The sequence below is a fragment of the Myotis daubentonii genome, chromosome 3 (assembly GCF_963259705.1).
Source record: "Myotis daubentonii chromosome 3, mMyoDau2.1, whole genome shotgun sequence".
NCBI classification, from domain to species: domain Eukaryota; kingdom Metazoa; phylum Chordata; class Mammalia; order Chiroptera; family Vespertilionidae; genus Myotis; species Myotis daubentonii.
In genome coordinates this window covers 57,541,109-57,554,054 of record NC_081842.1, presented here as the reverse complement: position 1 = coordinate 57,554,054, position 12,946 = coordinate 57,541,109, and the positions used below count along the sequence as shown (strand labels likewise).

General features: G+C 53.3%; 1 protein-coding gene across 2 annotated transcripts in view; it reads right to left on the bottom strand.

Moving 5' to 3' along the window:
• MYLK (myosin light chain kinase) overlaps window positions 1–12,946 on the bottom strand; it is a 178,218-nt gene that overhangs the window by 14,991 nt on the left and 150,281 nt on the right. For both annotated transcript variants that reach the window (XM_059687642.1, XM_059687643.1), the window contains 3 exons: window positions 12,001–12,218; window positions 9,473–9,596; window positions 430–582 (listed from right to left, as the gene is read on the bottom strand). In XM_059687642.1, the coding sequence (XP_059543625.1) occupies window positions 430–582; window positions 9,473–9,596; window positions 12,001–12,218 (495 nt within the window). The remainder of the gene's footprint in view (window positions 1–429; window positions 583–9,472; window positions 9,597–12,000; window positions 12,219–12,946) is intronic.

Genomic DNA, 12,946 nt, shown 5'->3' with positions numbered 1-12,946 from the left:
CACTGTCTTAAATAATTTAGATAGAAAAACCACCAAACCAGAGTGGCCTGGAGGTACAGTCAGGACCCACAGACAGGACACGCTGTGCAACCCTGAAGAGGGCCGAGGTTCCAGCAGGGCTTCCCCAGGCCACGACCGGACAGGGAAAACAAAAGGGGCCGTCACTCTTCATGCACAAGCAGCCACTCCCCCTGCAAGCCCTGGCTAAGGGTTGCTTTTCATGTGAGGTCTCGGTGCTCTTCAAGCCGAGTGGAGTGTCCGGCACAGGGGAGCAGGGGCCTAGGAAGACCCTTCCCTCCCCACCCCCCACATGCACAATGCCCACCCTCCCTCCAGGTGAGGGACCCACGACAGGCACAGGATCTCCCTGCCTCCAGACACCAGTCCAGGGCCTGGGGAAGCTGAAAGATGGAAATCTCAGCTCATTACTTCATATCCTTCTTCAGCAAGTTGCTGATAAAATCCTTGGCGTCATCGGAGATCTCATCGAAGGCCTCGTCGTCGAAGTCCCAGGTGGCTGAGGTAACGTTGGCCAAGGTTTCGTTATCGTTGTCACCCATGAAGGGGGAAAGTCCACTGACCCTGGGAGAAGAGCAGGAGAGCAGATGAACTGGGGGTGAGGGATGAGGGTGAGGGGGAGAAGGAGAGTAGGGTGAGATTATCCCCCCAAGTGAGTGCTGAGGTCAAGGGTGAGAGCCGGCAAAGCCCTGCACCCCCAAACGCCCTTGTGCCTGCCTCTCCTCCCGCCTGGGGAAATAAGAGAGGATGTGGCTCTCCAGGCTTTAGTGGCCCCGCCTCTTCTCAGTGCTCACTGTATTTTGGGGTGTCTCTGGACACTTCCTGCCTGTGAGGCTGAGGCCGAAGGAATGTACTTCCGTTTACACAGTACACAGCAGGACACCTCCTCCCTGTCTCCTATTCTCCCCCAGACCCAGGCCAGAACTTCTCCCCACAGAACCTCTGCAAGGTCCCTGTGCTCCTGCCCCTCCCACGATGGTCACATGGTAGAGAGCAGCCATTACTGCACCCACCTGTCCTGCTCCTGTCAGCACCCAGAGGGCCCAGCACACACGGTGCTCAGCAAGGATGTGTGGATAGATGGATGGTGGACATGGAATCAGCAATGTGGGCTTGGTGACCCATCTACACTCAAGTTCAGTGCCCTGAGGCATTGAGGCCAAACCAGAAAGCTCCCACAGCGGCCCCGCAGTGGGGGAAAGGGCATGCCTGTTCATTGGGTGACCGTGGACATCCCCTCAGCACTCGGTCACAGACTCCTCCTCAGTAAGGAGAACCTACTACTTAACCAGAGTGGTCACCGCCTCCACTTCTCCCTCCCTCCTTCCCCTTCTCCATCACCACCGTCACGGCAGCAAATACTCACTAGGGCATGTGCCAGGCACTGGACAAAGAGATAAACTCATTCAACCTTAACATCACCCTATCGTGCAGGTAACGCATTAGTTTCACAGATGAGGAAACTGAGGCCCGGGGGTGGGGCTAAGTAACTTGCCCAAGGATTCACAGCCAGTGAGATTTGAACCCAGGTGTCGCAAACGCAGAACCAGCTCAGAACAGTCCTATCCTGTGTAACAAGATGTGAGTTACTTTTCAGAGACAACAGACCAAAACCCCAATGTCACGCAGCCGAAGCACGCGCAGAGAAAAGAACTTCGACCTCCAGCTGGACCTGGACCCAAAGTCTCCCCCGCCCACCAGTCACACACGGAACCAACGGACTGGAACGTAACCGGAACCTGAATGCCACACCCTTCAGAGCAAAGGGTCCGCTGTCCAGGAGATGCAGTGAAGACGCCCCTCACCATAAACGGCCGAGTTCCAAGGTCTTACATCAACACCTGCCCCACCAGCGCTTCCGCACACGTGTTCCCCCAAGCTCCTTAAAGACCCTTAACCTCGTCCACCGAGAAGATGGTTCTGAGGCATTGCTAAGTCTCCCACCTTCTCTGTCGCCGCCTTCTCGATCAATACACCTTTCCTTACTCCAAACTCTGATGTTTTGAGTTTTGCCATTCGACAGCATCTGTCTCTAGAGCCTGAATCTTACCTGCAACTTTATACAAACCTTTCCATGAACATGAAGGAACTGGTAGTGCAGGGACCTGCACGAGGCCTGGTCTACAGGAAGTGCTGGGCCCATGACCACACATGTTCCCCTTCTTCTGTAGACAGTTCATCCCACTGCCTCCCCAGTCTGTGATCTCAGAAATGACTCATTTACCCATAGCTTACTCCAGATAAAATTCGGATGGTAAAATCTCAAGGAAGACTAGAACAGCTTTATGGCTCAATGGCCTCTCCGCTCACCTCTGAGGACTCCATTGTCACACCACACATCCACTCCCCATTCACCCTGATCTAGGGCAGCCTCGAGGTTGCACAGGGCCCCACCCTTTGATGCCCCCCACCCCTTGGTTTAATATTCTGCTACTGTTAGCTGGAGATTCTTAGTGTTTGGACAACTCACCCCACCTTTAAATTTCGTACTGGGCCCCACAAATTAGGTAGCCCTGACTCCTCCTGAACCCCACGAGATGAATCTGGGCCATTCCTGCCATCAGCTTCCCAAGTTAAGGCTTCACTAAATTCAGTCTCCCAAATCCCAGGAGCGCTCGTCATAATCCCACAAAGCCTCCTGGGGCAGTTTCAGCATTCAAGGCCCTCAGCCCCTGAGATACACCTGCACCCGAGAATGAAGTTTTGTAAAACAAAACCCACTGACACACCGTGAGGAAGCCCTGGCATGGAAGGAACCCTCTGGTAAGGCCCTTGTGAGGAGAAGCAAGCTTTGGTAATGTGAATTACCTCACCCTGATCAACAGACTTGCGTTTTTGAATAACAGATTTTTATAGATGGCGTTAAAGTGTCTCAGTCTCTGATTTATGTTTTAAGAATGCATGGAGATCATCCTTCTCGGTCACATAACAGTGGGGGAAGGGTGGGAGCTTATCGATCCCCGAATCTACGCTGTTACATGCCACTCCCTTCCTGCTCTGGGCCCCAGTTTCCCCTTTTATACACCAAGGATGCTGGCCTAGACTTCCCAGGCACTCCAAGCTTTCCCATCCCTGCCATCCCCTGTGAGCTGTTAAAAAAAGGGATAACAGGCCCAAGATGGAGTCATTTGCTCTCACAACATCAAACCAAGATTAAATTGTAACTTCAACCTCTTCCAGAAATGTAATCGTTAGTCAATCTGAAACTCCCTGATTAGCCCCAGGGAGGTCACCTGCACAACAAAACTCTGCTGGTCCCTTTCCATCCCTCTCCCCGCCCCAAAGAAAAGGTCCGAGCCTGAAATAATCCTTTCTCTCCTTTTGCTAGGACTCCTTTTGCCCATAAAACCCTTCCATTTCCTACTGATGCTGGGAGCATCTCTCTATTTACTAGATGGGATGTTGCCTGATTTATGAATCGTTCAATAAAGTCATTTCCACCTTCACATTTACTCCCCTGAAGTTTTGTTCTTTCGCAGACCTCAGTTAGGCCCACCAAGAAGCAGCCCAACTCTTGCTTGTCAGCCACCTGCTTCTTTCTGCTTTGACATTTTCCATTTGAAACAGAAGCGGGGGGAGGGGGGAGAGAGTCCTTCAGCACTCCAAAAGATTGCAGAAAAAGCAAACAACCCAGCTGTGGAATGCTGAAAGGCCCCCTTCTGTAAACCTCCCTTCCTAATTAGGAGCTGTAATCCTGCAAAGACAGGCCTTAATCTCTGTAATGTTCACAGCCAGGGAGAGCCTCCTCACCTCTGGCCTCTGGTGCTCCTCCTTCCTGGCAGCCCATCCATCTGAAATACCCCTGAGCCCCAGCTGGCTCCTTGCCTGACTGAGCTCCCCCAGCATCTCCCCTATTAAAGAGTGTGTCTCTAAAATAAAACATGGTATTTATGCAGAGCGTGATAACAAAGAGAGTGTTCTAATTTTAGTAATGCTATTTCTGGGTGGTGGGATTTTACAGATTTTTTAAAACTTTCTTTGAACTTTTACTTTGTTGCCAGGATTTACATAAGGATCAAGCATCATTTGATTAAAAAATTAACCCAATAACAAACAGAATAATCGTAGCATTAAAACTCAACCACTCACCTCTCTTCCTAGTCTTGCCTAGTTTTAAATTGATCCCAAATATGGCATAAGGATTATCTTGAGCTGAAGGCAATTAGCTCTCTGCCCTCTCTCTTTCTGTCTAAAAGCAGGACATAAATTTCTCTTTGTTAAGGTGATATACATTTCCATTTGTGGAGGAGGAGACTCTTATATGCATAACAAATTTGCATGACAAACTTGCGAAACAATCCTTATTGACCATACCTTTCCTAGGATCTTCTAACAACTTAACCCCTCCACAAGCCTTGCCCAGACCCTTTTCTCTGGTCTAATGACTTCTCTCCAACTTATTGCTCTTTGTTAAAACAGTATATGAGCTTCAGACCCTAAATGCCTCCTTGAGCCCGCAGGCCAACGCTCTATCCACTGAGCCAAACCGGTTAGGGCCCTAAATGCCTCCTTGAGTCACATTTCTTTACCTCTTATGCATATGTACATAGTCAAATCTGTTTTTTTCCTCCTGTTAATCTGTCTTTTGTTTGATTTGCAGGCCCCCACTACTGAACCTAAAAGGGCAGAGGAAAATTTTTTTCCTCCCCAACTTAACCAAAGGATTCATCTGGGTTTCACAAAATGGTTATCAGTGTGGGCAAGTTCTTGGATGCTCTTTTCCTCACTTAATATGGCCTTTCATCAGTGAATACAGAGTCTTCATGTTCATTTTTCATGGTCAAATGTTAGTCTTTGTGCTGATGAGTCCCAGTGGTCAGTACTGCAGGATGTTCTAATGTCTTAATACCTCACTGCAGCCAAACTCTGCCCAGGGAATCTGACGCAAGGTCTGTTCTGCTCTCAGGGCAGAAAGGCAGGAGAAAGGTGAACCCTTTCTTTCTTTTTCTTTCTTTCTTTCTTTCTTTCTTTCTTTCTTTCTTTCTTTCTTTCTTTCTTTCTTTCTTTCTTTCTTTCTTTCTCTCTCTCTCTCTCTCTCTCTCTCTCTCTCTCTCTCTCTCTCTCTTTCTTTCTTTCTTTCTTCCTTTCTCTTTTTTAATATATTTTATTGATTTTTTTACAGAGAGGAAGGGAGAGGGATAGAGAGCTAGAAACATTGATGAGAGAGAAACATCGATCAGCTGCCTCCTGCAAACTCCCTACTGGGGATGTGCCTGCAACCAAGGTATATGCCCTTAACCGGAATCTAACCCGGGACCCTTGAGTCCGCAGGCAGACGCTCTATCCACTGAGCAAAACCGGTTAGGGCGTGAACCCTTTCTTAAACAAAGAGAAGTGCTTCTTGGACTACACTTTCCCCATGGTGTTTTTCAAGCAGCAGATGACCGGCTGGCTGCATGAACGGCCAGCTAAGGAGACCACATATCTGCTAGCAGAACTACTGATTGCTTAGGAAGAGTTCGCCTCTGATTCCATTTTAGCCTTCAAATACTGAAGTGTGGTGAGAGAACTGCGAGGGTGGGCAGGTCCCACAGGAAGAGCTGGGTATCCTATTGTGCAGTGGCCTAGGAAGCAGAGAGCTGGGGTTTAGTCATGCTAAACACCACCCAAGAACCTGCAGGTGGTGGCTGGGCCTGGTGTGGGCATAGGGTACCCACGGAGCTGGACTCAGAGAGATGTCTGGCTCATCGGTGGAGAGGGGGGCTGCCCTGGGTGGGGCCACTGCATCCTTCTGAAAAGCCCTGCATTCAAACCCAAGTCTGAGTACGTACCCGATGCTTGGGCCCTGGCACTTCGCCCCCATTCACCGCCTGCTGTCCCCAGAAGTTAGACTCTGATGGGGTTGACTCTGGCTCTCTCTCATGGCGGGTGCTCAACAAATGAGCCGAAACGGGAAGTCTCTCACTGCCCCGTCAGGAAGATGGTTGGGAGGAGAAAGCAGAGCAGTAGCTGCTCTTTACCCTGGTTTGAGGGCAGGGAGAGAGAAGGAATGCTGGAACAGGGTGAGGGCTGGGCACAGAGGGGTGGTGCCCCTGCAGGCAGTGAGGGAACACCAAGTGTTCAGGAACAGAGGGCAGGGACGCAGGAGAGGAAGGTCTTAGAGAAAAGGCGGGGCTTAGAAGTTCTTCCACATGGAAGTGTGGCCTAAAGCACCCCGTCCTCGCTTTCCTGCCAGAAATCAAGTAGGTTTTTCTAACACGAGAAGAGTCTTCAGGAGATTCACAAAGTCGACTCTCTCTTTTCAGAAGAGGGGTAAGAGGGTAGGGACCCCATAGCCCTGCCTGCTGCATCTCTACTCTGCCTGGAAAAGCCAGGCAGGCAGGGGACCAGGTGTCTAGCACCAGGGCTGGCTCTGCCTTGACCTCTCCCAGGGCTTGAGGAGTCCCTCCAACAAAGTCAGAGCCACCTACAAAGACAGCAGGCAGCACTGGTTGCTTACGAGGCGCTCATAAATAATAAATGTTATTATTTTAAATAATAATAAATGTTATCACCTGTCCCCCAACTCCCTGGCCTCCCCATCCCTCCCTGGCCTCAGAAAGGAGATGGAGGGGTGGGGAGGAGGTTCTCTGGTACACATGCAGAAGGTGGCTCGACAGGAACTGCCAGACAGACAACCAAGCTCCAAAGAGAGGGACGGGGTGCACAAAAAATCACTCCCCTCTTGGTAAGGCTTCTGCAACAGCGGTTCCTAAACCTGGCTGTGCAGCAGGGGCGCCAGAGAGCCTCTTCTGGGTGCTCCAGCAGTGGCTCCAGGTTTCTGCACAGCAGGACTGGGAGGAAGCAATCCCTCGGGTTCCAACAGTTGTGCTCTGCTGAGAGCCCTAGCTCGGGAGGGAACTGCCAAACCTCAATCCCACTGCGAGAGCCAGCGGGGAAAAGTCCCAGCGGGCAGAGCAGCCCACAGTGATGGGTACTGGACCCTGCGGGGGGGGGGGGGGGGGGAGGTGGAGGGGGGAAGGGTTGCCGGAGGCTAAGCAGGGCTGACCTGAGTCCCCACCACACACGCCTCTCTTCCCTCTCCACACCCCCCACCCCCGCTCCCAAACAACTTCAGGCTGGTGCCCCACTCATCAGAATCACTTTCTCCCCATTTCAAAAGCTCTGCCCTACTTCTTGGTCTTTGCTTTAAAAATAATCTAGTAAACAATACAACATATTATCCCAGTTACTATGTTCCTCCACCTAAAAGGATTTCCATTTTAAAATAAAGTGCTCTTATGACCTAGTGATTCCAGTTGTGGATTATATATGTCCAACGGAAATGCATAAGTATATTCACTAACACACATGTATCTGAATCCTCGCAACATCCCAACTGGAATCTACTCAAAAGCCCATCAACACGGAATAAATACACAAGTGGGATGATGCTCCACAGTGGACACTGCACAGCACCGAGAACGAGCGGCTACAGCTACACACAGTAATGTGAATGGGCCTCACAGTCAGTGTTGAGGAAAAGAAGCCAGGCCTGTCTTTCTGTGTGATTCCGTTTATATCAAGTTCAAGACTAGGCAGAACTAACGCATGGTCTTAGACATGAGGATTATAGCTATTCCCGGGGGGTAGTAACTGGGAGGGCACCAGCAGGGGCCCCGCGGCCCTGGGAGTGTTTTGGTTCATGATCTGGGTGTGGGTTATGCAGACGTGTCACTGTGAACATGTACTGAGCAGTTTAGTCACTGTGCTGGCCCTGACCAGCAGGGAGACCACAGGCCCTAGTTGGCCCAGGACTGTCCTTGCTTTAGCACTAAAAGTCCTGTACCCTGGCAAACGCGTCAGTCTTGGGTCAACTAGGAGTGTGGGGAGGGGACAGCCACGTGGGAGTCTTTGGCCATCTCAATGCCAAATGGAGGTCGGAGCCCTGCCATGACCCTCTCCCTGGTTTGTCCTGAGAATTAAAGGAGGGCCCTGTGAAATCCGTGGCTGCAGATGATCTCGGCTTGTGTGGGAAAGCCGGGGAGAGAGTCAGGCACGTCTCTCGTGGCTGCAGAGGGACTCAGGGACCAAGCCAGGCCCTGGGCAGTGTGAGCATCGTCCAGCGGGGCAGCCCCAGAAGGGGTAGGCTAGGCCCACTGTCCTGCTTCCTTATTTACCGAGGAGCCAGGCCTCCAGAGTCAGGTGCAGCTTTCTCTACTCGTCAGCCCCATTTTTCTTGGAGAGGTCTGCAAGAGGGAGAGGCAGGGAAACGCACTCCTGGCCGGGACCTTCTCTGCTGCTCTGGGGGAAGCCATGCTGGTGGGGGTGACAGTGAGGAGGGGGAAAGATGACTCGGGTACAGAATCTGTGATACAGGGAGGCTGTGATGCTGAGGGAGGCTGTCCTCACAGGCCACAGTGACAGTGAAACTCCTGAGCCTGTGTAAAAGCCACTCCGCACAAAAAATCACTCCTCATTTGGAAAAGCTTGTGTAACAGGGGTTCCTGAGGCCTGGCTGTGCAGCAGGGCCGCCCACAGCCATTGCTCACGCTGGGGACCCCAGGGGTCCAAGGAAGCATTCTGAGAGGTCCTCCTCATATTTACCATGAAAACGCTTAATTTTCCTTTTGCTTGAAGAACAAAATCTATTTTTTCACAAAATGAATGAGTGCACATCTACACCTTCTGGGTAACCATCCCATAGCTGTGTGCTGTCACACACGTTCGCGAGCTGCCTCTCAGGCCGATGGCTGTCTGCGGCCCGGGCTTCAGAGGTGAAACCAGCAAGATCCCACCAAGAGGGAGTGTGTGGTTTATGATCTGGGTATAGGTTACATGGATGTGTTCACTGTGAACACTCCCACGTGGCTGTCCACTCCCCACAGTCCTAGTGCCCTTGCCTGTTCCTATCCCTCCAGGTGTAGCTATAACCCCACCTAAAGCCTGGTCCTCAGGGCTCGATCCCTGGACCAGCACTACTGGCAACCTGGACATTTCCCTCCTGGAAATGTGGATTCCCAGGTACCCCAGGCCTTCTGAACCACCCTGCAACCTAAACTGTCTCCGGTGATTCACACATGGTGCTGTTTTGTGAAGCGCTGGTCCAGACCACTGCAGCGAGGATGGGGTGCTGTCCTCTGCAGACAATGATGACGCCCACAGGAGATGCACACCTGGGCTCCCTCCCTCCTCTCCACACCCACCTACACAAGTGAAGGTAAATTACATGGTGCCAGCCACATTCCCACCCTCCTAACCAGAGGCCCCAGGCTGGACAGCATCAGGGATGGCGAGGGGCCCGGAAGGCCGGTCCTGGTGTGTGGAGCTAGGTGCTCCCATGGGAGTGTGAAGTGGGTGGCTGACCTCTGGGAGCATAAGCAGGGCAGGCCAGGGGGTAAGATGGGAGCCTGCCACCCTCCTGACTCTGGAGAAGGCTCGCCACCATGAGCCACCCTGGCCCCTGAACATCAGGGCAGCCTGCGGACCCTCCTGTGGCACTCCCTGCCCCTGCCTCCCTATACCCAAGACTCACAGGATGTAGCAGATGACCCCGATGCTCCACATGTCTGTTGCGTAGCCAATGGGCTCATAGTTGATCACTTCAGGTGCCACAAACTCCGGGGTGCCAAAGAGGACCTTCAGAGACCCCGCATTCTCTGTAACCAGAGAGAGAGGGATCACTGGTCAGAACACTGTGGAGCCAAACCCATCGTTCTCGGATGCCCTCATCTGTGCGCCCGGGAGAGACACAGAGAGGACCGGCCTCAGCTGCTGTCTCCCGGGAGAAGGCACAGAGACCCGGCCTCCCGTTAAACAAGTGCATCAATGCACCATGAGACCGAGCAGCCGCACCCTCGCCCCAGTGCCTTCAGCGGGTGGGGCGGGGAGGAGAGGCTGCTAAACCCCTGCTGCCAGGGCTCTGCCCTGTGCCTGCCTCTCCCACGAGTGCCCTGAGCCGGGGCTGGGACCTGTGCTTGGTAATAGTGAGCCCTGCTGCCTGCTTGACAAACTTTCCTATGTAACATTCTCGACAACCCCCGGCTCCGCGGACAGGCTCCAGGGAAGTGGAGTGATTTACCCCCCCAGTTAACAGTGGTGCCAGGGGTCCTGACTCCCAAGCCAGGCTCCTCCTACTCCACGGCCTCTCCACGTGCAACCTCATCTCTCTCCTCCCAGGAGCTGCCGGGAGGATCGTCAGGAAAACCTTAGCCGCAGGTGCCTCTGAGCCATAAAGGACAAGAGCTGCCGGAGTACGCACACCAGGTGCCAGCTCCTGGAGGGGTGGCACGCCTTTGGCCCCTGGCTGCCCCTGGTCCTGTTAACAACAGAGCCCCAGTGAGTGCTCTAAGACAAGGCACCGAATGGCTCTCGGACATGGGAGCTCTGCTCCAGCTCCAGCCTGAACCCTTCCTGCTACATCTTAACTCCCCAGTTCTCTGCCCCGTGGTAGACACCCTGTCCCCACATATCCCCTCTCTAAGGCAGCCTGCCCATGGTGTTCTCTGGGCTCTGACACGCTAGCACCCTAGGCCAGCTGTGCCCTATTTGTTTAAACTGTTAGGGTTTCCTGTCCACCAGCGGTGGCCCCCACACCGTGCCCGCAGCAGGAGAGAGCAGAGCAGGTGCATTCGCCCAACCTCGGGGCACCGATCACCAGGGAGCCACAGCCTAGCGGGACCGCCTCCCTCACTTTCCTCTTTATCACCCACACGGTCTCAACCAGGACTGGGCATCCAGTGCCATTGGCTCCTTGCAGGGCGGTGAAGAAGGCCAGCCCCTGCCGGCCCCAGGCCCGTGTTGCCAAGGCTGTGGTCAGGGGGTGGAGGGGGAAGCGGTTTCCTCAATTCCTGAGACCTCACAGAGCTACACAGGCAGGGTGGGTGGAGGTGGCGTGTGAGGCAGACAGTCACCCACCAAAATGACCTCGGGGCTGGGTGCAGGTCCCGCCCACCTCCTGCACCTCACACACGGCCGGAATAGCACAGGTGCTCAGGAAGCTCAAACTGTGTCAGGGTCCCTATTCCAGCCCCAGGACCCCTCCTGGCTCCTGGTGGGACCTGCTGGGCAAAGCTACTGTGAACCTCGTTTTCTTAGTCTATCATTTGGGCTCATAACATCTGCCCTGCGTACCTCACAGGGTTGCTGTGAGAATCAAATGAGAGGAAGCAGCAGGAGACCGAAAACTGGACGGTAGGAGGCAAGTGCAGGAAGCACCATTACAAGGTGCTTCCACTCTGAAGGCACCAGAGTGAAAAATATAAAAGGGACAACAACAACAACAAAAATCCTATATAATAAAGAGGTAATATGCAAATTGACCACCACTCCAACACACAAGATGGACGCCCCCATGTGGACACAAGATGGCTGGCAAGGGAGGGAAGTTAGGGGTGACCGGGCCAGCAGGGGAGGGCAGTTAGGGGCAACCAGGCCAGCAGGGGAGGGCAGTTAGGGGCGACCAGGCCTGCAGGGGAGGACAGTTAGGGGCAATCGGGCCGGCAGGGGAGCAGTTAGGTGTCAATCAGGCTGGCAGGGGAGTGGTTAGAGGGTGATCAGGCTGGCAGGCAGAAGCGGTTAGGGGTAATCAGGCAGGCGGGCAGGCAGGCAAGTGGTTGGGAGCCAGCAGTCCTGGATTGTGAGAGGGATCCCAGATTGGAGAGGGTGCAGGCTGGGTTGAGGGACACAAACACACTGCTCCCCTCCCCCCCCTGCACAAATTTTGTGCACTGGGCCTCTAGGAATAATAATAAATTGCTAACACCTACAAAAGTGCTTACTTACTATGTGCAACGCACTGCTCTCATCACTGTACCTGCATTCACTCATTTGATCCCCATAACAACTCTGTGAAGTGGGTACTGCTCTCATCCCATTTTACAGATGAGGAATTTGGGACTTAGCCTCACAACTAGTAAGTGGTAAAGGTGGGTTCTGAACCTGGGCCATCTCCACAGTCTCTGAGTTTAACTCCAATGCTGTGCATTCCCTCTAATACCCAGTGTGTGGGCCACAGCCACTGCCACTGCCACTACATGTCGAGGACAATAGGAGAGGCCTTACCCAGCCTTCTGGCCAGACCGAAGTCGATGAGTTTGATCTTGGTGCCTGTCTTGTTGACACACATGATGTTCTCGGGCTTGAGGTCCAGGTGGACGATGCCCTGCTTGTGGATGTACTCCACTCCCTCCGAGATCTGCCTCATGTACTGGATGCACTCTCGCTCCGTCAGCTCAAAGTCCTCGTCGATGATGCGCTCGAACAACTCACCCCCCGACACGCTGCGGGGACAGAAAGGGGGGGGGCGTTAGACACAGGATCACGGAGCCCGGGCTGGCAGGGATTCTGGCCAAGGGCAGGTCGGGGGTTGGGAAGACGGGCAGGAAAGCCCAGGGTATGGGGGTGCCGGGCACTTTTTGCAGTGTCCTGAGTCCCAGGCCACTGCCCTGTTACACTGGTCATCTCCACTGTGCGCGGAGGGCCCAGGCCGCCTGGTCTCCTCTTGGGGGACTCTGCCTGTGCCCACTAAGCTGTTGGGGGATTCAGGGAAGCACCTCGGCCGGGTGGCTTCAGGGGTGTCATGAACTGAGAGATCCAGACATGATCTCCTTAGCAAAAGGTTAACTGCTGGGGGCAGCTTCCATTCCCCAAATGACTATCGATGTACAGGGGAACATTCTTGTATTCTAGCCGTGTCTTTTAGTCACAGAGAATTGAAACTTGAAATAATACTCATAGGAACAACAAAGTATCTTCAACAACAAGCCTCAGCAAATTCGTTGGCTGTAACCTACCACACTTACAGTTATGATCGATCTGCTTCCTCTGGCTAGGCCTGTAGTATCAGCTTACTCCTTCCAGCATAACTGACTTGTCCTGCATGCTTGGGGCCCAGGCTAGAATGTAGTACATCCTTCCTGCATGGATAGACTTTGGGGCCTGGCCATGGTGTTTCTGGGGCCCACAGAGGACATCTTCTGCTAAGCACTGCCCCGGGGTCCAGCCTGCC